The sequence below is a fragment of the Abramis brama genome (assembly GCF_963993115.1).
Source record: "Abramis brama genome assembly, chromosome: 16".
NCBI lineage: Eukaryota > Metazoa > Chordata > Actinopteri > Cypriniformes > Leuciscidae > Abramis > Abramis brama.
Window position 1 is genome coordinate 30,023,843 of NC_139978.1, and position 27,667 is coordinate 30,051,509.

Genomic DNA, 27,667 nt, shown 5'->3' on the forward strand with positions numbered 1-27,667 from the left:
ACAAGAACACTTCCTCTAAATGAAAGCAGAAGCGGCAAAGTGATTCAAGACTCATACACCAAAGCAAACACACATGCAATGCAGTTGTATAGTGACAGAGAGGACAAAGACTGGTATTGAGAGGACTAGTTCCAGGTGGGTCTAGAGAAAGTAAATAGAATAAAAAAAAATAGAAATAGAAGAAACTGGTTCAGCAGGTTAGAAGAGCATGAAACGTATTTTTCTGTGGACCTGTTTGCTAACACACTGAGGTGATGTGGTAAATACTTAATCAAATCAAACCGAGGATTTTCAACCTTCTCAAGCTACAAATCGGAGGCACAGGAGCGAGTTTGCAAGGTAAGTCACCTTGAACACATTGGGTTTCTGTCCTACAAGCCACATGAGCGTGATATCCTTTGATCTCCCATAATGCTTGCTTTCATTTCGTAGAAACACCTGTTAAAGACGTCAGTTCACAGCATGAAAGATATTTAAAGTTAGCAAGATGTGTTTGAAATGAATAAACAGTAAACATTAAGGAAATGCATAGTAAACCGTAGAGGCAGTAAGTAGTCAACATTTGAAGTGGATCAAAAAAGTTAATCAAAGTTGTCCAAAGACAAGAACGGGTATTGTTCAAAATTCATGTATAACTTTGATGAAAGGTTTTGATCCACTGCAAATGTTGACTACTTTATATATGTGTGTGTGTGTGTGTGTGTGTGTGTGTGCTCTTAGCAGTCTGAACAAGTTTTTATCTGCACAAAAACTTAAGATTTAAGGCAATTTATGAAAATTTCACATGCAAAATAAATTATTTGCCTATGTTGCATTTATGGTGAAACAGTCTGTTGAAAGACTTGAGTTTCCTGAGTGACAGGAAGCACTAGTAAAGTCAAACAACCAGAGTGATTGATGCAATGCATTTATTAAAACATAACAATGTATATATATATAAAGCTTTAAAACTGAGTTTTACTTATACCACAAGCTTTTTTGAACTTTCTATGGTGAGAACAGCTCAAATTCAACAACTTCCTCTTAAAGGGACAGTTCACCCAAAAATGAAAATTCTGTAATTATTTATTCACCCTCAAATTGTTCTAAATCTGTATGAATTTCTTTCTTATGCTGAACACAAAAGAAGATATTATGAAGAATGTGGGTAACCAGACAGTTTTCCCCAATACTATAGAAGTCAATGGGGATCAGAAACCATTTGTTTACCCACATTCTTCATAATATCTTTCTTTATGTTCAACCGAAAAAAAGAACTTCATGCAGGTTTAGGACAACTTGAGGGTGAGTAATGACAGATTTTTATTTTTGGGTGAACTATCCCTTTAAGAACACATTTTAGCGTTGATGTACTGGAAGCTCACTGAATAATTTACATTATGTTGCATGATCCCATTAACATGTTTCAACAATATTATTGCTAGCATATCCATAAATGAAGGGTTGTTACTTTACAGTATTCAAAACTATGGAAAAGAAGAAACAAACAAAGTGACTTTCATAATAGTACTTATATTGCCCTCTAGAGGTTGGGGCAAAATTGGTTCTGTGTTTTTATTGTTTAGGGAATTGGTCTAAAGAATGATAGTCAGTCCCTCTTCTAGACCTGGAAGGTAATAGAGGTTATTGTAAAAGAATCAACTGCCCAGGTCATTTTATGACTTGTGCCAAAAGAAAACGAGACGGGTGTAATGTAAGAATTAAGTCATGTTACAAGCAGGATTTTTACACACAGTGCCAAATTGTACCTGCTTTGTCATTTCCGTGCTGAACAACAGCCCTCCTGTACAGAAAGGAGAAAGTATGATTAAATAATAGCCTGCCTGCTTTAAGGTAAGGGTGTGTACCGCACACGTGTCGATGCTTGTCTGCTGACTGACATGTACCGCTGCACTCCAGTCCACAGTCAATCTAAAGCACTTAATCAAATTCCAATTCAGTTTGTGTCATGGATGGGTTATAGATCTGTGCTGCGTAAAATGAATGTGCATTTATTTTACATGCACTTTAAAAGCTCGATATCAGTCAATTATTTAGTCGGACCTAAATCGTACCAGTCTGTACTAGTCTTTTTTGTAAACAGGCCTAGATATTGCACTGGTATTCTAGTAACTCGCCTTCGTCCAGGATGGTGTTCTGCGCATGTTCAGAAATCAGGATTAAGTTTGAGGATGATCCTCACAAAACTTTTTCTGCAAGCTTTTTTTCCAATATAAATTAAAAAATACGTTTTAATTTTAATAATTCACTTTTTTTTGTATACAGTGCAACAGAAGATACTGTGAGGGAAAAATAAATGTTACATTTGTTTGCGATACCAAACCGGACCACATAGAGATGCCATCAGACCACTATACCAGCCTTGACCAGACTGCAAATAGATAGTATACGGATCCGTTCATAATTATTAAACACACCAAAACACAAATGAAAAATTAAAAACATTCAGAATGTGTCGAAACTGTAATCAGTGAACAGTTCCTCTGTCAGAGTGAGTGTTCGTGTCTGTGCTTCAGTGTTTAATATGTACATAAACACCACTTACCCTCACAAGCTCCTATAAAAAATACGCTTCTTCAGCGAATATCCATTATAAAACACTCACCAGAGATGCGACCATACTGAAATGTGCACGTACACGATTAGTTACGCATTAATAATAACGGACTCACGTGTGCCTAATGTACGACTCCTGTATGTCACTTTAATCATTCTTTACCTTGATTACAACTGTCATCCATCAAAACTTTACAAGTGACACTGACTGATTTGTTTCATCGAACCCCAACAGAGTAGACGAGTCCGGACTGGAGAGGCGAGCAGTGGCTCGTTAGATTTAAGGACGCTGATTGGTTCAATTTTATGTCATATCGTGAACATGTTCACAGCATTGGCTAAACTACTACATAAACCCGCCTCCTGTGGGCGATTTCTCTATCTTGACATCTCTATCTGAACTTGAGGAATGCAGACAGGCAGATGGAAAATCAAATTTTGCACAGATGAATTTCATAAATGAATGTATAACCTATAATTTATAATAATTATTATTATTATGATTTTGTGTGTGTAAAAAAATGGGTGTGGCTCAGTTAGGGCGGCGCCTTATTGACCAGCCGTCACACATTTTCCAGAATTCCCAGACTGTCATAAAATACAAGTGATCACAAATCCAACTGTCCAAAACATAACCATAAAAGCAGTCTATAATGCTTGTGCCCTGTTTTACTTCTAATCTCACACGAATACTCAAGCAATAGCCTAATTACCTTGGGTGAACAATCCCTTTAACTTCTAAAAGTTCAAACTAATCCTGAAAAGCATTGCCACCTGCAAGTTGCTTCTAAATGAACATGTTATTCCAGTAAGTGTCTTTTTAGGGTCAGAGTGTGTTTTAGGTGTATGAGACATGCAGGAACATCTGTTTGCTAAGTCTTCTTTAAACGAGAATTGCATTCCTCAGAGCTACATTATTCTTGAGTAAACATTACCTTTCACAAGATGATTTGAATGTTGCGTCAGCCTGATCTGAGGTCAGATCTTATCATTATTGCGGTGCAATCGGATTGTTATGTTGATAAAGAGACAAAAAACTGGACAAAATGTATAGAAGTGGTTTTTGTTCAGTGTTGACCAGCTAACAAAAATATCTTCTAAGAATGTTTTGCTATTAATTTATGAAAACTTTATTTCTGAATGTTCTCTGAAACCATCTGTAACAAGTAACGTTTAAAACTTTTAAATGTTTCAGAAAAACGTTCCATGAACATATGAGTAGCGTTTTTGTGCTAACGTTTTGAGAAAGTTATTAAAGACCAGATAACTTTTAACAAAGTTAAAACAAAACGTTACTGGAAGAATGTTTGTTCATAATTAATATCCTTGCCAAAGTTCTGAAAGCGTTCCCTGTTAGCTAAGAGCTGTAGGATAAAAACAGCTGTGTAGTGTGAAAAGTTCAGATGTCATCTGTCTATTTGTCCAAGCATCATTATTAGGCCTAAAAAGAGATTTGACAAAGTTCTATTATAATAGAAGATCTTGGACAAAAAGGTGAATAGAGGAACATTTCTGAACTACACTGAAATTATGGCACCCAACAACAGCGAAGTCCAAATCTACACTTGGTTTGAGCAACCGCCACATATAAAAGTCACAAAGTGCATCCTCAAAATATTCCCACATAACTGCTGAGACGGAGTCATTGGGGCAACAGGAAGACCTACTGCTGACCTGAGGTCATCCTGTGGGGAATACAGTAAGCTATAAAAAGACCCGGAGTATACTAACGACCACGTCTTACACGAAAACATGGCAATAAATGTATGGGAGAGGATGGGGATTCTTTTTGGGAATAAACACGAGCTTTACCAGGACAGAACTGTTTACAAAGCAAATTAACTATTTATGAATTAGTCAATTAATATTAAAATTATATTATTGCACTGACAATGTTTCATGCAGTTTTGTGACTATATTTTTAAACATTTTTAAAATCAATATGAACAATATTGATGATAATGATAAAGTATACACCACTGTTCAAAAGTTTAGATATATTTGAACAAAAATACAGTAAAAACTGTAATATTGTGAAATATAATTTTGCTTTTATATATTTTAAAATGTAATTTATTCCTGTCATAATTGAATGAATAATCTTCAGTATTCAGTGTCACATGATGCTTCAGAAGTCATTCGAATATGCTGATATGGTGAAATGTGATATATTTTCTTTTTTCAGGATTCTTTAATGAAAGTTCAAATAAACAGCGTTAGTTTGAAATATAAATATTTTATAACATTACTTTATGTCTTTACTGTCCCTTTTGATCAATTGACAGGGAGCCTGTTGTAACATCCTATACAAGGTAAAAAAAAAAAAGGATGACATATATTCTAGAAGACTATAACATTCACATTAATCAGATATTGGTTGTGTCCGAAATCGCCCCTATACCCTCATATCTATTTAAAATGTATTTCTAGAACACAGTTCCAGTAGTGGTTTACTACCACAATGGTTTTGGACACCCAAATGGCTGTTCACTCAAATAGTGCCCTATTTAAAATCTCTATGAAAAGTGTTTTGGCTTCTATTATGAATATGTCAGCCTTACTGTTATCTATAAGCTAGTGTGCTCCAAAACAATGACAAAATTTGCATTTAGAAGACCAAACCCAATGTTGAAAATGAAAATGGTGTTGACAGGCCCTGACTGACGTTACTAATGTCTACTCAAGGACCTTGACAGAATTGTAGTGGAGTAAAAAGTACGATATTTGTCTTTCAAATGTAGTGAAGTTAAAGTAAAAAGTTTCCAGAAAAAATAATACTCAAGTAAAGTCGGCTACAGATCTCAAAAAGAGTACTTAAGTACAGTACTCAAGTAAATGTACTTTGTTACTGTCCACCCCTGATTGAATGCATAAGTAAAAAGTAATTATTTTTTTAGAGTATTTCAGTAAACTTACATTTATTGCCGGATATTATTTTCACTGACAATTAACAATTTAACAGGTTTTTATGATGTATTTCCCCCAATGTGTAAATGTTTTTACTGATTTTTTCTGTTACATTACATTGGTGTACAAACAATTTATATAAAACTACTCTTATGCAGATTGTTTTAACATTGCAAGTGGCTTCACAGCATGTAGAAAGCACTATAACCTAAAGCCACCGCCCATCACAAGTCTGATACTTCCTGTGGTAACGTGGTCTAGAAGAGTGAAAGTGTTCCATGTAAGCAAAAACATTTTTACCACCCACTGCTACTTATACCAATGACGGAAAAAAGCGCAGTTACAATAGCTAAATATGTGGGAGAGCTTTGCTATATAGAGTGAAGATATTGTAGCACTTCAAAGTCAATAGCAAATCAAAACTAGTTAGCACATTATTTGTAATTGAAAGGGTTTAATGACATTATATGACCATGGTTACACTTAAAATAGTTACAAAATAGATGTATGAGATGATAATAACTTGAATTATACACAGCATATATGTAAAATGTTAGAGAGAGAGAGAAGAGGGGAGAGAAAAGAGGGGAGAGAAAGACCCAAAGCCAAGAAGGTTCCCCCATTGTACTAAAGGTGTGACAATTCATCGACCCCCGATGTACACACATCTTGGCCTACAGGCCTTGATCACTATCAGCCCCTCCGCTCTGTGCCTTTAGGAACTCCGAACGGTCATTGTGGAAAGAGGGGGTGGAAAACAGTAAAGCAAATGTCTTTGTTCATTTCAAATATCTTGAAATATCTCTGCAAATTCCCCCCTTGGCACCGTTGGCCACACACACATGGAGTCCAAAAGTGGCACAGTCCATAAAGACATGCTTTCTGTTGTGTGAAAAAGTAAATGGCTTGTTGCAATAGTTGGTCAGTCTTTGTTCTCCTTTCAGCCCTGCATGAGGAGGCTCAATCAAATGTGTTGCACCGTTCATAGATATGCAAATCATCCAACGAATACTTCACACCTACACATGGCACTGAATCTGGGAGCAAACGAGTGGAACAGTGGGACAGCAATCTGGGAGCTGTTTCTTTTTGAGATAGGACACTGGATATGAACCTAGGTAGCAGGGATCCTGTGATTTAAAAGAGCATATAGCACAACAAACAGCAAAAGCATACATATGGCATTTGTCATCGGTCAGAGGTTTGATATGTTCAGATTAAAATTTGTCTCTGGCAAAAATCCCTTAAATTGATGTACTTAAAAATATGGTCACGGCGAGAATAAAAGACAATCTTACAAGCTCTTACATTGTTTTCTGAAAACATTGAAATAAATTGCATTATAACAAAACAACAAATTGCTGGTTTAAAACCTTTTTCATGAAGAGTATCAGCAAAATCTCCAGTGTAACCAAACACAGAGATTCAATTGAATTAATGTTGCTAGTCAAATCGACAAAATACAAATAAGCAGAAACCAAATAAGTTTCAGAAATGTTTCAAAAGCATGAATGAGAATACAAATATTTGTACTAGGGTAAAAATGAGAAATACTGACATACATGTTAAAATTTAACTTGGTGAGACAAATGATTACTTTAGTGATTAAAGGGTTAGTTCATCCAAAAATGAAAATTCTGTCAGTAATTACTCCCCCTCATGTTGTTCCAACCCCGTAAGACTTTCGTTCATCTTCGGAACACAAATTAAGATATTTTTGATGAAATCTGAGAGCTGGATCACTCCTCTATATAGGCTTCTATGGGATCGAAACTTGCAAACCTTCATGCAAAACCAAATTTTTGGATGAACTATCCCTTTAAGTAAATCCAAAAGAAAAACAAAAAAACAATTACTGGATGCAATTCACAGTTATAATTCAGCTTAGATGTATTAAAATGGTATGCATTTTGTGAGGCAGAATCAGCTATAGATGCAAATTTGACTTTGTGTGAAGATCAAATGATTTAATTATGTGGCTGCATTTAGATGGCTATGTGTAAATTCAATCATGCCCTAACAAAGGTGTGGGGTTTTACAATTGTGATGCAAATTTGATCCACTTGTTGTAACGGAGCCAGCATGGGAATGTGAGTATGAGGTGTGATCATGGCTCGAAATCTTTCCACACCAATGATTCAGTTAAGGAACGTGATAAAAGTGCAAAGAACAGAGTTACAGAGTTACTGTTGTGAGGAAAGCATTTCCATGGTTAATGCATTTGTGAATCACATTGTAGCCACATGGCAGTTCTATGTTCCTGTATGTGGTTTTACTGCAGCTATATGGAAAATAGCAGAGTTTTCCACTCAGGAGACAAACAAATTCAACATAGACACACATGCAACTTTTGTTAAGCTTTCTCCTCTACAACTGGCGCGTGTTCATGATATATTTGTGGTGAGCTTTTCATAAAATAGGAATATGGAATATCTTTTGTCGTTGCGATGGAGCAGGTATGAGGTTAACCATGTCTGTGATCTCTGCACACCTGCATTTAAGGGTGTGGTTTGACTTCATACTGATGAAGAGTTGCCAAGTTAATATTTACTGAAGGACCATAAGGACTATGACCTTAGTCCTTGGGAAAATACAATGGAAGTTTCTCACATTTAAGGAACGACGACATTAACATAAGGCACGGTTCTCTATGAAATATTTTTAGCCAGATAGCAACAAATTTTCTTTAACTGAGATAATAAATAGCTATTGCCCTGTTATGAGGAAGGAACTTGATGACTAAGTGCGTACATGTTTTTTTTTTTTTTTGTAGGTGACACAATGACATCGTCCAGGAGATGGATGTTCTCCTCTGTGCGTTCTCGGAGTAAGTAGAGTTTATGAATTTAAATAAATTTGAATAAATCATAATATTCTTCTTTTTTTTATAAACATGGATCATATGAGCAGTATAAGGTGCTCCAAATATTCTCGCGTTACAAGGTCAAGAAAAGATTCCTGATCTTTTCATTTGTCCCTTTGACTACTATAGCTGGACTGTCACTGGATGAAGGAGAAAATGCTTTCAGGAGGAGATTATTTTCTTCTTTCAGAGGCGATCGACGTGAACGTGAGTCGCTAAGTTTACGCACCTTTCTTTACCTAGCCAAATGGTCTTTGCTTTGTAAATAGACTGAGAGAAGCGTTTGTCATTGAGAGAATGACTGAGAGAAGCTAAAAGAGAAGCATACAGATTAATTAACACACTTACACTTGCACAAAGTTCAGCGGTCTGTCTTGGCCTACAGGAAGGTCTGAAGGAGAAGATGGTGTCGAAATAGATAAGAGACGAAGTTTCTCAGATGGAGGACTTGAGACCAACAAAGGTAAAACTTTCACCTTTTAAGTTGTTTGACTTTCATGCCAATGCATTTGTTTAATCTTGTCAGTTTGGGGTAGAAAATGGATCTGTCTACTTTTCTCCCCAAAATGCAATAAATTCATGACACTTTTTCTCCCAAAATGCAATATAAAAGTTATTTTTCATATTTTAACTGTTGAAAATACACAACAAAGTAAGTTGATCCACATATGACAGCCTCTGAACTCGGTCAATAGTAATCTTATATTAAAGCTGCAAGCAGCGATGAAAAGGGCCCTCGCACCCCTGCCACCGCCACCCGGCGCCTTTAGTAAAGGCCTTAAGATTACACTCACCAAATTTGAAGAGGATCAGATCAAAACTGTAGGAGGAGTTCGTTAAAGTACAACATCAGGATATTACGAAAAATGCACAAAATCTAGGAGGAAGTTCAAAATAGCTGACTTCCTGTTGTGTTTAGGGCTATGCTCCAAGATACTTTTTTGTAGGTATTATGTCATTACATGTATGTACCAAATTTCATACCTGTAAGTGAAACCTAGAGCCGGGGCAAAATGTGGGGGCAATAATTTACCGAATTTGCCCCCCCCCCCCCCATTTTGAAAACCATATCACACGTAAATTTTCACCACTTCTGAAGCGTGTGCAAAGTTTCATGAGTTTTCGAGCATGTTAAGGCCCTCTAAAAAGCGATTCACTTTGGAGAAGAAGAAGAAGAAGAAGAATAAACAGAGCAAAAACAATAGGGTCCTCTCACCATCGGTGCTCGGGCCCTAATTAAGCCATCAGATAAGACAACCAAGTAGCCTATTATTAACTTACTTAGCAACCTTTATTTAACCAGGTAAAAGACCCACTGAAAGGAAAATCTGTTTTACAAGAAACACATGGGCAAGAAGGCAGCAAATGTCATTTGGATGATGACCGCTGTCATTATGTCACACCAGTGTTGCCCAAAAGTATGCAGTTAAATGTTAAAATAATCCTCCACATAAAATATATTCATATTTCATAAAGACAAAGAAAATAAGAAAATAATGTTGAATGTATAGTCAGTAGCTTTATGTTTATAAGCCACAATTTCATAGACAACGTATGAGAAAAAACACTGCACATTTATACACTTTAAAGAACTGTATAATTAACCTATTGAGAGCAGAGAAAAGAAGCAACTCCCACTAAAGTTCAGAACTCTTGAATCGTCAGCGATTCCGATCTGCCCTTGACTTCAGTTCACTGAATCGGTTCGTTCGAACAGTTCAGTTCAATAAATCAGCTAAAATGATTCACACTTTAGTTTAAGTGTTCTGTAGCTTTTACACATACATCCCCGCGCGGTATTCTTTTTTTCTTCTTCTGGTATTTGTTTAAATTAAGCTACGTATCACTATGTTTTCGACTACGTAAAATTAGGCTTGTTTGTACTTCTCTCTTACAGAGTCGAGTGATTCACGAACGTTTTGCGAATAGGTTCGAATGAACATCCGTTTCAAGAACAATTGATTCGCAATTCACGAATCATCAGCAAGCATACATGCAGGCTGCGTGCCGCTCACTCACTCAGTAGTGTTCTTGCTGCGTCCGTGGGAAAGACTGCCTACGACATAAATATTCAACCTTACGCAAAGAGATTCGAAAATGAACGGAATTAGTGTCAAAAGAAGAGGAACGAAGGCAAACTTGCGTAAACACCGGAGTAAGTTCAATCATATGCTTTAGTGATTCTGTATAATGAAAATTGTAAGAATTGTTTAAATGATGTTCTTTTAATCCACATAATGGACCGATAGAAGGTTGCCACCTTTTTCTATCTATCTATCTATCTATCTATCTATCTATCTATCTATCTATCTATCTATCTATCTATCTATCTATCTATCTATCTATCTATCTATCTATCTATCTATCTATCTAACTTATCTATCTATGGCTTTACAATGTTGTGTTAGAAGCAAAACGTGGTAACGTTAGTTTTGTCAGTTAGGTTTATCAGTTGTTGGTATGACTGGTTGAATACATTATTGCTGTCACAATATTGTATCAGGGATATTGATGTTTTACTGTTAATTAACTGGCATATGGAAAGCTTATTAAATGACAACAAAGCAGGTTTAGCAAGACTGTGTTTTTTGTGATATCTGGTGAAGAACCTCTAAAAAGAGTAATGTGGGAAAGAATACATTACATTTGTTGAAATGACAATTTACACTGCAGCTGTGAAAACTAACATATTTGGCTAAAAAAAGTGAATAAGCAAATGTGGTTAGTTATCAGTGCATTTCTAGGAACATATCTGAGCTTTCCTGAACGATTTTGTGTGTTTGCAATTGATTAATTGTTGTGTTTTGTACTGTCTTTTCTCAGGTGTCTTTCTTCCAGGTGAAGATCAACAAGACATGGGAGCCATGAAGAGGTTCAGTACCTTATTTACGTCTTTCCGTGGGAAAGTCAACAAAGACAGTGAGGAAATGTTATTTAAGTATTGCTTAATAATCTTTACAAACGCATATCTTGCTACTTTAGCTCCTTTTATTTTTAGAAATTTAGTTGAAAACTCTTTTATTTTTTATAAATTTTGTTGAATCTTACTCTATGTATGTTTTAAGTGCCAAAAAGCAGTTTTAATGAATGCACAACAAACGTTGTTATCTTTAGCTGTGGTCATTGGCTTTATATTGCATATAAAAGTACTTAACCTTGTCAAAACATTTCACCATGACTCATTCTCCAGTCTCGTAGTTTAAGTAGGGCAAAATGCCTAAAAGAATTAAAGTCTTTCGAACTGGTTTTGACTTGATTTGCTTGCAATCTTGTTCATTTGAAATTCATTTATGAAGTCACGAGGAAGTTCACAACAGTCAGAGCACACAATTTGCATCTGTTCCTTAGTGCACTTCTTGTCTTTTCAGTTACGAGCAGCATTTATTGTTCTGTTGTGTATAGAAAGGCACATTGGGGGTTTGTATGGTGAGGCAAGCTGGAACAAGACTTTCTGACTTAGTGGACTCCTAAGGTATTCCTGTCAGCTTTGTTTGCTCTCTGTTGGGGGAGGCTGCCAAAAAGCAGGCTCAAAAGGAAATGTTGAGGAAATTCACAGAAGAGCTCCTTCTTTCTCATCTCTTAATTTGTTTGGTTCAGCGTTTCAAGTGCTGTTTCTGATGATCCGCATTTTTTAGACAGTTCAGAAATCGGACACTTATAAACAGTTGGTTTTTGTAGTATTTTCTCTGCGTTGACATGAAAACAGCCTCAGTAAATACATCACTGAAGCTAACATATGTTTGTTTTTGCAGGAACTAGTAAGGAACCAGATCTACCTGCTAGCACAGAGCTCTCTCCCGTGGAAGAAAAGGCAAAGGAGCAGCGCTACGCTAGCGGGCAATTCTTCTTTGAATATCTGGTGGTGGTTCGGCCTAAGAAGACCACAGATGGGATATATGAGCCACAGATCATCTATCAGTTCCCTAAGGTGACACAGACAAACCGAGTGCTCTGCATGCAGACACATGCATATAATGCCTGAACAATTTACACTTCAGCTGTGAATACTAACCCCTCTGGCTAAGAACGTGAATAAGCAACCGTGATTACTTATCAGTGCATTTCTGGGAACTTTTCTGAGCTTTCTAACTCTTCAGTACATTGTAGTAGCAACTATTTCCATTCAATAACAATTCGATACATTTTTTATGTTTGCATTGCATTTATTGTTTTATTAAAGATTTAAATCAAAAGTTACATACAAATGAGGAATGTTACAACAGATCACGATCCACATTCCCAGCTAACAGGGAATGTTCCCAGAACTTTGGTTAACGTTCTGGCAAGGTTTTCGCAAAGTTATGATCAAACATTCTTCCAGTAACATTAATAGAACGTTCCTTCAAAGCTATGTGGTCATTAATAATGTTCTCAAAATGTTCGCACAGAAAATTATTTATACATCGTTCATGGAACATTTTTGTTTACAACGTTTCAGTTGCACTGTTGTCTAATGTTTTTTAAATGTTTCTGAATGTTCAGAACATTCAAATATAACATGTTTGCAAAATTATAAAATTGAATATTCCCTTAACTTTCGCATAACCAGGAAAACATTTACGGGACATTTTAAATGTTTTCAGAAATAACATTTCATAATCTATTGGGAATGTTAGCAAACTATTCTTAGAACATATACTGAACGCGTTAGCTGGGTTATTAGGGGCCGTTCACATGTGATTTTGCATTCCACCGCGCTGCTTTGAGCACCAAAAAAGAAAGACCTGTTATAGTGAAAAATTATAGTGTAGACACTGCCATTAGACATTACAATAAATAATCTTTGTTTTTTTTAAGATTAAATGACAACTTCAGGGCAGAAATGTGTGAAAATAATATGTTTAAATAGCTCATTCATTGTCATTCTGATATTAATTATTAATCAATATGAATTAATGAAAGAGATGATCATGTAGACGTGGGAAATCCTTGCATTTTCTGTCCCTGATGCATATTCATTTAGTGTTTTTCACTTTGTAATGAGCACAGAAGGATGGAATGGTGCGATTTCAGAGGGAGGAGGAGGAGAAGACGTTAAAGGCGCTCACACTCTTTTGCTTTCCAGAGGGTGTTAACTGGGCACCCCTAACAGAATATCCCAGGTACTGTGACCACACACATTATTTCTCCCAGCATGCCCTGTGGAGGCAGAAACTGCATCTTTCATTTTCTCTCTTTTTCTCTATTTCACAGTGAAACATTCTCTTTCGTGCTTACAGATGTTGATGGGTCGAGGAAGAATGGATACTGTAGGAGGCTGCTGGTAAATGTTAACTGGTCTTACTTATAATACTTTCTCTTAGTCTTGCTCATACTTACAGTTAATGATTGGAACAAATCCATAACCCTGGTCATCCTGCGTAACCCTGTAAGTGTTAAACCTGCATAACAAGCCGCTAACAACCACCAACATCACTCCAGCAACATAGCAACAGGGAAAGCACCTTTTTTTTGTAATGCATGAGAAGACGTACAAATAAGGTCAAGAAATGTAATATGCAATTTAAGTGTGTGCTCACTTCTCTTGTTGTTGGTCTTTTCTTGTTTAGCCTTATGGGAAAGGTGCTCGCCTGCCTGAGGCCTACTGTATCATCAGTAACGTAGCCTGCTTTGGACTCTTTTCCAAGGTAAAACAGCATAATTTACTGCACAGTCAATGTAAATGTCTTTGTACTTCATGTTTTGATCTATATTTGAGAAATTTGCCATTTGTTGTTCTGACTACGTATTAATTCAGTGTCTGAAAATGGGTTGTCTACCGTGTTGAGCTGTCCATTGAGCTCAACGCTTCAGTTTATGGAGAATGTTTTGTTTGTTTAAGTTGAACTTTGTGCAGGTACTTTTTTCGGGGGTGAATGCTCTCATGACTGGAAATGAGTTTGTTTGTTCAGGACAAACAGGACAAGCTAATGTGATCTTAAAGAAATGGACATTCAAAATTTGGGTGTTTGTAAAGTAGTTGTTGCTTATACTTCAGAAATATTTGGTTTAATAGTTTTCTATTTGAATATATATTAAAATGTAATTTATTCCTGTGATGGCAAAGCTGAATTTTTAGCATCATTGCTTCAGTCTTCAGTGTCACATGATCCTTCAGAAATCATTCTAATATGTTCATTTGAACATATATAATATATCTAATATATAATATATATATTTTGTGCTCAATAAATGTAAAAATATATTGTTTCTTATTATTATCAGTTGAAACCCGTTCAACTGCGTACTGTTTTTGTAAAATAGAAATATTTTGTAACATTATACATTTCTTTACTGTCACTTTTAATTAGTTTAATGTATTTAAAAAATAATAATAATCATACTGACCCCAAACGTAGTGTATATTTCAGTGTTTCACCTGTTTTTTTTTTTCCAATGAAAACTGATTTCTCTCAGTGATAAGAGATTATTTTTTAAATCTGCATTCCCTGCATTGTTTAATCTGTCTGCTTATTTTTTTTTTTAGATTTTTGATGAGGTGGAGCAACGCAGAAAGATCTCCATGGCGATGATTTACCCATTTATGCAGAGCCTGAGGGAAGCGGCTTTCCCTGCCCCTGGACACACTGTTAACATCAAAAGCTTTATTCCAGAAAGAGGCACTGAGGTAAGAACTAGAGATAAAACTACAATTTGTCTGAATGGCTACTCAGTCTTAAGAAACCCTATATAGTCATGCCCATCCTGCTTGTTTCCTATGGGATGTTCTTGCATAGAAAAATAGCTGGATAGAGAGGCATCCATGTGTATATTCATCCCTGTTATTTGTTTATTCTAATAAAATACAAAAAAAAAGTTTTTTTGGTTTTGGTTAAATGCTTGAAATAAGGTCTGTGGTGAACACAAGCTCAAGATATTTTCACGGTTTATTCTGCTATATAAAATACATCAGTAATACCCACTTATGTTTTTTTAAAGCTTTTACTTGTCTTGAAAAAGGCAGTTGCTTACAAGTGTCTAAATGAGACTAGAGGCTGTCAGGGACATTAAACGTCATCAGCCGAACAGGAAAACTCATTCACTTTTACAGCATGGTTGTTACATGTTTATAATCATGCTCTTGCAAACTGTTATAACAAGAACATTTACAGGGAAAATGTTTTTTAAACTAAGACTGAAAGAGTCGGCGGAAGCTTAGTGATGGCGTTGAAGTCATGTGACTGTGGTGTAGTTAGTTTATAGTTTAGTTTAACTTTTGGCTTCTTCCGATTGTATTTATGGTTTTAAATTAATTTGTGAAGATTATCACTATGAATAAAATGTGCAAGAATCAGAAGCTTTTGTTAGTGACAGACCGTATTTTATTGCAGTATCCCAAAAGCCAATGGAAAAATCCTATCGTTTTTTTGTCGAGGAAACCAGGGTGATGTTCACTTCAGCGTTGGCCAACAAAAATATGTAATCTTTGCAGCGCTCTGTTGTACACGAACACCATTTTTTGCCACACTTTTAGTCCTGAAATCGTTGACTGAACAATGACTCACACAATCAGTGTGTTTATTTCCAAGAAATTACATATCGAGGTGAAGTTTGGCAAACCAGCAGCTGCTACACTTTCCATTTCCACTGTATTTACAGCAGTTGAGTCAGCAGCAAAGACTGAAAAACTGGTATTTGTCAATCTTTTCCAACCAAAAAGGAAGTGGAAATTAAATGAGGGTGTAAAATTGTGCAAGATAATAAAAGTTGGCTTTCCATGTTTTTTCCCAGTAATTACAGTTAATTACAGTACATTAAAAGAGGGGTAAAGTAATACATCTCTAATTCCAAACAAGCAGAGAAGCAGGCAGAGACATGCTATCCACAAACACACACCTCCTCTGCTTTGTCAAAGCTGCAGGAAATTAAAGTAAGTGACGTAATAGCTCAGGGGAAAGGGTCAAAGATGAGCTGTTTCATGCAGGTATGCCCTCATGCCTTGTACAAACTTGACTTGGTTCTGCTTAAATTTCTCCTCCAGCACATTTTCTATGTAACACTGCATTCAAGTGATCTGCACATAACTTACATTAGTATATTTATTTGTGATATATTATTCTGTCTTTCTATCTCTGTCGCTCTATCTATCTGTCATTTGAGCTATCTATCTATCTATCTATCTATCTATCTATCTATCTATCTATCTATCTATCTATCTATCTATCTATCTGTCTGTCTGTCTATCTATCTATCTATCTATCTATCTATCTATCTATCTATCTATATATCTGTCATTTGATCTATCTATCTATCTATCTATATATCTGTCATTTGATCTATCTATCTATCTATCTATCTATCTATCTATCTATCTATCTATCTATCTATCTATCTATCTATCTATCTATCTATCTATCTATCTATCTATCTATCTATCTATCTATCTATCTATCTATCTATCTGCCATTCTGTCCATACATCCATCCATCTATCGGCAAGAAACTATCTTGAAAATATTCAGGGTACTCATAATTTGTAAAAGTAGTTAGCTACATTAAAGCAATTTTCTTTAAATGAAATAACATATCAGCCATACATTAGTCTATGGTTTATTTAAAAATAATCAACGTTGTATTTAGCACAGCACAAAAACATTTAGGCTGAAAACATCAAACGTGAACAGTTAACACTATATTCAACTAATCTAACCCAATTTATATTACTTCGAATGAATCAGTAGATCATTTTGTACCAGTTCATTGGGGTAAACAAATTTGCTGAAGACGAATCTGATTCTTTTTGCCTCAAGTCACAAATACAATGTCACAAAAAAATGCTTAATTTAGTAGCATCACTACTTTTAGTTATCCCTCAACACTGTTTTTATAACAAAAACAAAAACTTTTACAAAGTATTGAAGCAAACACACCATTTGGAGGTGCAAGTTAAGGAAAAAGACTTTATAAAGAAACACTCACTTAAAGGGTTAGTTCACCCAAAAATGAAAATTCTGTCAGTAATTACTCACCCTCATGTTGTTCCAACCCCGTAAGACCTTTGTTCATCTTCGGAACACAAATTAAGATATTTTTTATTAAATCTGAGAGCTGATCACTCCTCCATAGGCTTCTAAAGACGTTATAACTTGCTGGCCCAGAAAATGCATTAAAGACATCGTTAATATAGTCCAAGTGACTACAGTGGCTCAATCTTAAGTTTATAAAGCGACGAGAATACTTTTTGTGCGCAAAACCCCCCCAAAATAACAACTTTATTCCACTATTCATTTCCTTCTCTCTGGGCCTCGAGTTTTTTCACGTCACACGCATCACACACATGACCAGCGTCGGCCAATAGTGAGCCTAGGTGACGTGCAACACAGACGCGCTGCGCTAAAACACTACGTGAAAAAACTCGAGGCCCAGAGAGAAGGAAATGAAAAGTGGAATAAAGTCGTTATTTTTGTTTTTTTTGCGCACAAAAAGTATTCTCGTCACTTTATAAACTTAAGATTGAGCCACTGTAGTCACTTGGACTATATTAACGATGTCTTTAATACATTTTCTGGGCCAGCAAATGTCTTAGAAGCCTATGGAGGAGTGATCCAGCTCTCAGATTTAATCAAAAATATCTTAATTTGTGTTCCGAAGATGAACGAAGGTCTTGCGGGGTTGGAACAACATGAGGGTAATTACTGACAGAATTTTCATTTTTGGGTGAACTAACCCTTTAAGTTTATTTTTGAAAAATATACTTTTAAGTGCGTGCAGTTATATTCTTTCTTTATAATAAAACATCTACCTATAAAAAAGTATACATTTCTCTCTCTGTAGATCATCAGTTTGACGCGTCCGACAGACTCCTGGCTGGAGCATGTAGATTTCAGCACATTGTTCAGATGCCTGTCAGATGAGGCGGTGCTCAAGGTCTTTGCTGCTGCTGTACTTGAGCGGAGGATCATCTTCATCGCCGAGGAGCTCGGGTACAAAAACAAAACATACATGCACACACAAGTTTTAGGTATCGCTTCGATTTATATGTATAACATTGATCAAACCCATACGATGTGTCTGCAGGACATTGTCTCAGGTCATCCATGCAGTTGCTGTTCTCCTGCATCCATTCATCTGGCAGCACACGCTCATTTCCATCGTTCCAGAGATCCTGATTGACGTCATCATGGCACCCACACCATATCTGCTGGGTGTCCAGAAACGCTTCGCAGATCAGGTCACTGACCAGACTGAGGTGAGTGACCAGACTCCTGACACTGGTAAAACATTACAAGCGATTTACATTTCAAACCCTGCAAGCTGACATCTGAATTCATCTACTCACCCAGCTGCTTGTTGTTGACTTATCAGAAGGCAGGAAGGAGACATTTATCAAGTGTGTAAGTTCATGTGTACATCATAGAGGACATCTTTTATTTTGTTGCCATGAAAAGTGACTGATGAATATATTGTGGGTGACTGTGTTTAAAATGTTTCTCCAAACAGATGGGAGATGAGGACACAATATTACCTCACAAACTCAAAGAGGAAATCAAGCAGGCCCTCAGTGCCAAAAATGAGAAATCAAGTAAGTAACTTTTCTGTATCCTACTTTATATTTAGTGGAGTTTGCTTGGGCAAGCTTTTTTTTTTCTCTCATTGCTCATACATCGCCATGAAGTCAATATTGACAATTCTTATTTTTATGGAATATTGCATTATTTATTAAAAATGATTTATCTGTGCACATCTTTATTATTATTATTATTATTCATTCATGTGCCTTCATAATCTTAAATCAAAATAACTTCCCCTCCCTCTTACTGGTGCGAGGACGGGTGAACCTGTCACTCACATGACATCACAGCAATAGCAAACCACAACCATTCAATGATCCAATCAATTCCCAATTCCCGATGGACAAAAATCAAGTCCCACCCTACATTTTTTTTTTTTGTTCGAGAAGCTGTTTCACTCTGATGTACATCACAACAGGGAAGAAAAGACTCGCAACGTTCGTTTCATACCGACTTTGTCAGTTAAGTATTTAGATGAACCCCTAATAAGACATTGACCATGAGCTCGGATGAAAATTTTTGGTGCATACACACTATCTAGTGGACCGTTCAAGTGCTCAATCACTCATACATGCGATGGGAAGACTGGATCATTTTACTAACTTGATTTTTGAATCTCATTCAGACAAATAAACTGATCTTTATTCAAGTAATTTCGTTCATTTATGTTATATTTTCAATATGAAATTTCTCTGAACATGTCCAAATACGCAATCTTTGATAATATTTCAAGTTAGGAAATCATTATAAAGCAGCCAAAGCCTACCCATCTCCACCCCCTGATCCCTAAACCCACCCCTAAACCTACCAATCTCCACCCCTTATATCTGGATCCAACTCCGCCCCCTGGATCTCATGTACTGCAGTGAGGTGCTACTGAACTTTTCACCGACTGTTTTTCGAATACTATGGCTGCATCCAAAATCACATACTTCCCTACTATATAGTAGGCAAAAAACAGTATGTGACAAGAGCAGTATGTCCGAATTCACAGTACTCATAAAAGAGTAGGCAAAAACATTCATACTACACACTATATATAACATACTTTTTTTTAGCGGTTATGAAGTAATTACTTATTCAAAATAAGTACCTACTCAAGAGAGTATGCGATTTCGGACGCAGCCTATGTATTAGGATATAATGCTCAGTTGCCGTACTGTTTTTCGCATACTATATAGAAGGGAAGTGTTCGATTTCGGTTCTTTTCGAACGGAGTTCTTCGTTCGCTTGTCATGTGACAGATGCAATAAACAAATCAGCGTGGATGGTGGCCACATCGTTTGTGCTACAGACATGAATTACCAGATCTTACCAAATACATTACAGTCTAAAGAGTGTTGCCAGATCTCGCTAGAAAACCCAGCACCCAAGTCTAACAAATAAGCTCAAAATAAGTTACTTACCACATCAAACAAGCCTAAGTTATCCCAAATAAGCCTTTTGTAAATAAGCCTAAAAACGCAATCCACAACCTGCAATATTTCCAAGTGATTTTGATGACAAAAATTAGACAAAATGTTACGAGCGAAAAACAAAACACAGCGCCTCTGTTGGCTTTGCTTATTGGAAATTTCCGGACACACTTAAGCGCTAATATTACTTCTGAAAATAGCGGACACCAAAAGGATTAAACTTGTAGTTGCATATTCACACAGACGCAAGAGATGCCAGAATGTTGCAATTGCACCCTAGAAACTGCATATAATCCACTCATAACAATGTATAAATCTGGTTTATTTTTCCTCACACGGTTATTTAAAACTAATAGTCCATGTATTTGTGTCATTCATCACTTCAGGTCTTGAGGAGTTGAATCGAGTGGTCCCAGAAGCTTTCCTGCCTTTCTTTATCAAGACTGTCGGCCACTTCGCTAAATACATCGTGCGGAATGGCAAAGACAAGCAGGGCGAGTTCCAGCAAACAAATTTCTGTAAAGCTATAGAATCCAAGACCACGCGACGGTTTGTAAAGAAGTTCGTACAGACGCAGATGTTTGACCTCTTCGTTCAGGAAATGGAGCAGAGACCCGTCTCTCAGGACGGCACAGGTGAGAGAGACCCCTTTGGCTTACTGTTATTAGCAGTGATCAGTAAATTAGTAGTTTGACATGCATGACATGTTATTGATAGTACTTTTGTAATTATTATACTTTTTATGACCTAATAATTAAGAGGCCACATTGTCACACTGATTGATTCTGGATAAATTGAACATCACTATTTCAAAGAGAGATCACGATTCTGAACAGAAAACTAAACAAAATATCATGCAATTTAATAGAGGTCCTGACAAAATTCTATTGCATTCTATTTTAAATGTACGATTCAATGACTCTCACGTAAATACTTCAATACTGGAAGAATCAGCCTTTTTGAACGAATCTCTTGAATGAATGATTCAGTGACAAATACATTTTTTAACAGTCACTTGTCGCCACCTACTGGTGAAACGATGTAATTGATACAATAATTATTTGAAGTGCCAAGTTGCTTTCAAAAGGTGATTTGCTCTAAATCGATAGCTTCTGTAGAAATCAGTGTTTATATCCAAACTATAAACGTTTATCCCAGTACTTCTGTGATAATATAAATATTTGTAACAGAAATAACGATACTGTGTGGTTGAAAAGACTGTGAAGCTGTTTCACACATTCTCTGGCTCAGCGGCAGCGCAAACACAGATTTGAATGTTCTGGTGTCATTTTGTCAAATGTTTAATAGACAGGCAAATCTAAGAATGAGATCGCGTGGGTGTTTGAATCGAGATATTTTAATGATTAATCGTGCAGCTCTAACTGCGAGACTGTGAATGAACTGTGGAGGCAATAAGGTGAAAAAGGTGATTTAGCTTGAGAAGAGGATGGTTCCAATATAAAATGATCTTGAATAATAATGAAATATGTAATAATAATAATACAACTATTAACTTAATAGTTATTATTTTTCCTTTTCTTCCAGGGTTTTTTGACAGAAAGATTGCTGAATACCAGAAAAAGATGAGAGAGAAAGTCAAGAAACACTAGTGGAAGCTCTCACCAAAGTACCGGCTTGTAAATCTTGTGTGAAATACATCAGTTTGTAGTAAAATAATTTTAAGGAATGTAGATAGAATTAAATGTCCGATTATTTTTTATTTATGTTCTCATGTGTTCGGTTTGTCAGACTTTTACTGCTGTTTGTCATTTGTGTTGGGGTGTTGTCGGGTCTCGGGGGGTAATTATTTTGTGATAAGCTGCTGTATTTATGTATGTAAGGCTTGTTTTAGCTAGAAACGTTTTGACTAGAATGTCCAATGTTACAGAAACTGAGCCAGTGGAAACATGCTGAATGGAAAAACATACATTTCTAAATGCATTTTAAATGGAAACCACAGATTCAGTCTATGAAATTAAATTGAACATTTCATCTCCATATAGATCATCACAAATTACTGTACAAGCACTGAAAGATGTCCAAATTTGAAGATGCAATGTGTTTATTCTAAAAATTAAAAGGAAAAAAACACTTTAAAGTGATTATTTCGCATTATTAACATTTGTGATGCAACTATGCTGATAAAACTTAAAATATTTATACATGGAAAAAGTCTACTTTGATATTGTCAAAATATTACATAAAAGCATGGCAAGAAAATGTATCATTATATAAGCTTCTCGTGAACATGAAACGTTTCTCTGGGAATATTCAAATTTGTGAAGTAGACCTCCAGTGAATGTCGGCTGCAGTGTTCGATGTCGGACGCAAGGTGGCAGAGTGTCTGTCAAATGGCACCAGCCAGCAGAGGAGAGCGTTCTTCATGATGCACGTGCTCTCGCTCTTCATAGTGAGGGTAATCGTAGAGGTGGTTACTCTGAAGTACAGGCTGAACCCTCAGAGTGATTTTCTGGTCAAAAACACGGTTTGTTCAAACTTTATGCTAAACTACGATTATATATAGACAAAAATATACAGAATTTAACATACAGTGTGTGTATGTGTTTAAATTGTATGAGAAGATGACTTAAAAAAAAGACTTGTGAAAAACTGGTGATCATACCTGGAAATCACGCATGTACGTGAAGAAAAAGCAGATGAAGGAGAATGCCAGCGACCACTCTGCTGAAGCACTGACCTTGTACGGTATAAAACCCTAAAATACACAGAGGCGGACAGAGTACACAGCTTCATTACTTGAGTAAAAGTACAGATACCCCTTGCTAGATTTTACTCAAGTACAAGTAAAAGTACTACAGTCAGACGTCTACTTAAGTAAAAGTACGAAGTACTTGTTTTTAAAAGTACTTGAGTATCAAGAGTACAAGAGTACATTTTCTAAATATTGCATTACTACTGCCACAGTGCTTACATTTATGTACAGAAACGTCCTACATGGAGTTATGAAAAATGTTAATGTTAATACCTTGGAGAATGTAAAGGAATTGAAAGTAAAATCAAGTCATTCATCTTTTTACATGTTGCTTTATTTAACATTTCTCACTTTCCCACAAGGCAATAGCACAATGGCAACGCTCTGACAAACCTCTGCTAGAGTTTTAATGGATTTTTTGCACCCACATTTGAACCTGACTGTGTTAAACACACCGCATACTCAAGAACATCAAAGCAAATGCTAAGCTTACATTAATGTGTAATATCAGAAAAGAAAATTCAGCTAACAATTGTGTGTACATGTGAGTTTCTCTTTTTTTCATCAATCAAATCACAGGGTTCCAGACTGCGACCATTTTTTGAGAATGTGCGAGTTAAAATTTTATGTGGTCGCATTTGTGCGAATGCATGGTCATGTAGCCTACTACTCAGTTAAATTTACGCATGAATTTTCCTGCATTGAACTTTTTTTAGCGCCCGCCAAAGTGAATTTTTGTCCCACCAAAGTCTTATTTGATCGGTGAGTTAAGTAGATGAACTGCAGCGCTTGTGACAGGGCGCATGTGTATGAGGCGCCGGACTGGACAAAAGCGAAATGAACTGCGCGAGCGAGCGACAGTGCGCGAGAGAGACCGAAAGTGTGCGAGAGAGACCGAGTGTGTCTGCGCGCACGCAACCGGCTCTCTCTCTCTGCTCGTTCTTTCAGTTAAACATGCGCCCTGTCACAAGCGCAGGCGCAGCAGTTCATCTACTTTACTCACCGATCAAATAAGACTTTGGCGGGACAAAAATTCACTTTGGCGGGCGCTAAAACAAGTTCAATTTTGGTAAACACAGCAAACACCTGAAGCGAAAACTATCATTAACTTGTTCAGAAAATTGAAATAGTCTGGCGAGGTGGGGCCACGGGTTGGCACATTCCCGGGATGGACCTGCATCCATTGTTTCGTCCATGGTTTCGTCTCTTATCTAAATCTGACCATGGAGTTGACTTTGGAAAGCTGAAGGTGATTGCTGATAGGCTTTCCCAATCAGTGGCGCCTGCACAATCCAATCACGTTTGAGAGGGAAACAACAAATTGAGGGTTTCCAAGTTTTTTTTTTTTTTTTTTTTTTTTTTTTAGAAGTAGTAACAGGTACTCACGGTTATGGATAGAAATGTAGTGGAGTAAAGAGTACAATATTTGCCTCTCAAATGTACTTGAGTAAAGTCATGAGTACTCCCCAAAAATGATACTCGAGTAAAGTACAGATCCCTCAAAATTGTACTTAAGTACTGTACTCAAGTAAATGTACTCCGTTACTGTCCGGCTCTGAAAATACAGTACAGTTTACATTTACATCTACACATATCCATTAGCAGAGCTGCAGTTTTATACACTCTTGGGCAAAAAAAAAGGGACCAAGCCAAATATGGCAAAATATTTAGTGGTCTTTTAATGGTCTTAACCAATTTAATCACAAATCACTGATCAGGAAATTAATAAGAATTGCACCAATACTGTAGATAAATGAACTTGGCACAGAATAGCCATTCCCCTTTTTATTTTTGAAATCTTTGAGCTGTGTGGGTAAACTTGCAGACAGCTTTTTACAGGAAGTTGTTCAACCCAATTTTAACAGCTTTAAATAGTTCATATGTAGTTGAAATATATCTCCTAGTTTAATGTGAGCGAACAAATATTCATTATAGGGTTCAAGTCTAGACTCTGACCAGGCCAAAACATGAGTCTGATGGGCTTGTTTTCAAGCCACTTCTTGGTTGTCTTTGCAATTTGTGCAGTCTTGTTAAAAAATAACATCTGATCATTCCTCTTTAGATAACTTTTAATTTCTGGAAAGCAAGCCATTCTGCAATATTCTCCTGTACTCCAAAGCATTAAATGACACCAACATCAGCAGCTATAAAAAGGCTCCCCACACAATGATAAACTCCTCTATCCTTCACTGTGCACTATGCATTTATTATTATATTTCTCACCAGGCTTCCGAAGACACCGCTCTGGAGCATCATCATGCAACTCGTGTTTTATTGTGATGGGTTAGTATATTTGAAATATTAAAAGTAAAGCACATCATCTGTCTTACTCTCTCCCCTGGCCGCCAGTGTAACTTATTAGTGACATCCACACCAGGCAGGTCATCATACATGAGCACAGAGGATATGAAAACTGACAGATTTAGTCAAAGAAGCAGAACAGGTGTAAGTACTGGCACAACTGGCTAATAATATAGACAATCATATATTGAGGAAAAGGATACGTGCAATTATGCTAATGAGCGTCCACATTCCCACAGCCATACGTGCCCATAGAATTTCTCTGCCATGGAAACGCGGCTGCATGCGGTATGACATGCCGGTCTGAACCAGGATATACAATGTCCCAGGGCCGAAGGTCAACGCCGCCCCAAAAAGGTGGATGGATATCATATCTGTTTTCTGAAAGATTAAAAAAAACATTACACTGACAGTTTCAGAGAAAGAAATATTAGACAGATCATAGAATCAAAAGTGTGGGTTTCACCTGGAAGTTGGCCACAACACACATCCCTACAGTGCTGAAGATGCCCATCAGGAGGCCTGTGTAGTTCAGCAGCTGTAAGCCCGACTCAGAGGCCGAAATTAAAGCCTCAACTTGTTTATATCGTACATACATGGTGCCCAATCCTGCAAACACACAAATGTGAGAGCGGGAATGATGTAGTTCTCTACATCCTCCCAAAATATCCCTGACGTTTTTTTGACAAAAATAAATCAAACATACATAATTCTCAAGTTATCTCCCCTTTAGAAGTTACACATGTTTTATGTGTGTTGCTTTTGACCCGATTTGGTTGCAGTATTACAAAAAAAAGCAACATTTTTAAACAAAACATTTAATTTTGTAATTATTTTATTGAGATTTTTCATTTACAAAGCATGGGTGCAATGAATACATCTGCCTTAATAAATTCTAGTTCATTTTTATCAGACTACATTAAGTTATTATTGAGCTGTTAATACAGGGGTGGGCAAACTTTTTGGCTCAAGGGCCACACTGGGTTTTAAAATTTGACAGAGGGCCGGCCCAGTAGCAGATTATGAAACACGATCTCATGAAAGTGCGTATCTATACCACAAATTTTATTTCTCGTGCCATTTATATGCCAAAAATGTTTTTGCGTGCATATGCTACGCACTGTAACCCCTTGGTTAGAATTAAGGGTGAGGAGTGCGTGCCTATTAAACGCCATAAAGTGCGTATCATATGCACGCGAAAACTGCGTATCATAAGCACTACAAATACAATTCGTGGTATTCGCACTTTCATGAGATCGGGCTGAGCAAACACATTTACGTTGTGGCAACGTCTGGGCGAAATTCAACAACTGAGAGACGACATTCTGACAATACATTTTTTATGCTAGATATCCCCCATTTAGCATGTTATGTTTTGAGGTTAATTTTTAATTAGTCAGATGTTAGATAATTATAGCCTATACTTTTTAAATATTGTTTATCCTTATTATTATTTAATGGGCCTAACAGTAAATTAGGAACAAAACACCTGCAAGTGTACACTTAGAAGAGTAAAAATGACAGAACGTTACGTTAATTCAACTTTATTAAAACTGCATATGGCAATCAATTTGCACTTCCAAAAGTCATACATTTGTGGGGGAAAAAACGAAATAAACGAATATACAAATTTATTTTAAGAATAATAAAATAAAACATAAAAAGCAAAGGCAGATCAGAACATTTAATGAACAAAAACGGGTTCTGTACATGGCAGACAGTGGAGCGTCGAAAGCCGGGCGATAAAGGTCGGTAAACGGAATCAGTCAGGATAACGTTACATCCACAAATCCAGAGGAGCAAAGAAACTAAATAGCAGACAAATCAAAGGAAAAACTAAACAGGTGTGCAAGCGGTTACCAAACATTTTTTTCTCTGTGGGTTTCCAAAAAAAGAAAAAACATAACGTGCAACAAGTCTATGTGCTTAAGTCGCTGTCTGTTTGGTTTCCATGGTGACGCGTCATCGCTTGTTACGTGACACACCGCAGCCACAACAGCGCTGAATAAATGATTATCTGCTTTTATGTCATTTTTCCTTTTTTACATTTGTTAGCTATGGCATGAAATATCTGATATTCCGATTGTCAAATATATGCAACGCAATATATATATATAGCAAAAAGTATTGCAAGAAAAAGGCAAAATGAATGCGATCTTAAGACGATTTTTTTAAATACTCGACGGGCCGGATTAAACAGCCTAACGGGCCGTAGTTTACCCACCCCTGTGTTAATATGTCAAAGATGCTTGAGGCAACATTTTATAGTTTTAGGTGGATCATTTTCTGAATAAATTAGTAATAACCTAAACGGATTACAATTATCCCTGCTCTCTCTTATAGCCTATACTTATTTGACTGTACTATACTAAAACATAAAATAAAATGCATACAGTTATATTAAAAGTTATGTATTCAATGGT

The 27,667-nt window shown here is 36.5% G+C and overlaps 2 protein-coding genes across 6 annotated transcripts in view; one reads left to right on the forward strand and one right to left on the reverse strand.

The window, feature by feature from the left end:
- On the forward strand, window positions 1-22,332 carry dennd2da (DENN/MADD domain containing 2Da). 3 transcript variants are annotated; one of them, XM_084086626.1, is made up of 16 exons: window positions 1-339; window positions 8,237-8,290; window positions 8,456-8,533; window positions 8,712-8,789; window positions 11,150-11,245; window positions 12,079-12,254; window positions 13,316-13,428; window positions 13,520-13,589; window positions 13,876-13,953; window positions 14,793-14,933; window positions 18,079-18,227; window positions 18,322-18,493; window positions 18,588-18,638; window positions 18,745-18,826; window positions 20,617-20,865; window positions 21,776-22,332. In XM_084086626.1, exons 2-16 carry the CDS (start codon window positions 8,245-8,247, stop codon window positions 21,838-21,840), a joined length of 1,644 nt encoding a protein of 547 aa, XP_083942752.1. In that variant the 5' UTR covers window positions 1-339; window positions 8,237-8,244; the 3' UTR covers window positions 21,841-22,332. The 3 variants fall into 3 exon arrangements, 2 of the variants coding, with proteins under 2 accessions (XP_083942752.1, XP_083942753.1); XR_014602983.1 differs by having other exon boundaries at window positions 3-339; window positions 18,588-18,634; XM_084086627.1 differs by lacking the exons at window positions 1-339; window positions 8,237-8,290; window positions 8,456-8,533; window positions 8,712-8,789 and adding an exon at window positions 10,329-10,481.
- The window catches only part of dram2a (DNA-damage regulated autophagy modulator 2a), a 7,688-nt gene continuing 2,212 nt past the window's right edge, over window positions 22,192-27,667 (reverse strand). For 2 of the 3 annotated variants that reach the window (XM_084086633.1, XM_084086632.1), the window contains 5 exons: window positions 25,711-25,853; window positions 25,448-25,625; window positions 25,274-25,356; window positions 22,854-22,946; window positions 22,192-22,700 (listed from right to left, as the gene is read on the reverse strand). In XM_084086633.1, coding sequence (XP_083942759.1) covers window positions 22,578-22,700; window positions 22,854-22,946; window positions 25,274-25,356; window positions 25,448-25,625; window positions 25,711-25,853 — 620 coding nt within the window. In that variant the 3' untranslated portion in view covers window positions 22,192-22,577. The remainder of the gene's footprint in view (window positions 22,701-22,853; window positions 22,947-25,273; window positions 25,357-25,447; window positions 25,626-25,710; window positions 25,854-27,667) is intronic. The other variant, XM_084086631.1, reaches the window with a different exon arrangement.

Excerpts from the sequence above, each read along its gene's own strand:
- dennd2da (XM_084086626.1), top strand. The coding sequence starts at position 8,245 with ATGACATCGTCCAGGAGATGGATGTTCTCCTCTGTGCGTTCTCGGA. Across the intron at positions 8,291-8,455 it reads CTCCTCTGTGCGTTCTCGGA|CTGGACTGTCACTGGATGAA; the intron begins GTAAGTAGAGTT and ends TGACTACTATAG. Across the intron at positions 20,866-21,775 it reads CGTCTCTCAGGACGGCACAG|GGTTTTTTGACAGAAAGATT; the intron begins GTGAGAGAGACC and ends CTTTTCTTCCAG.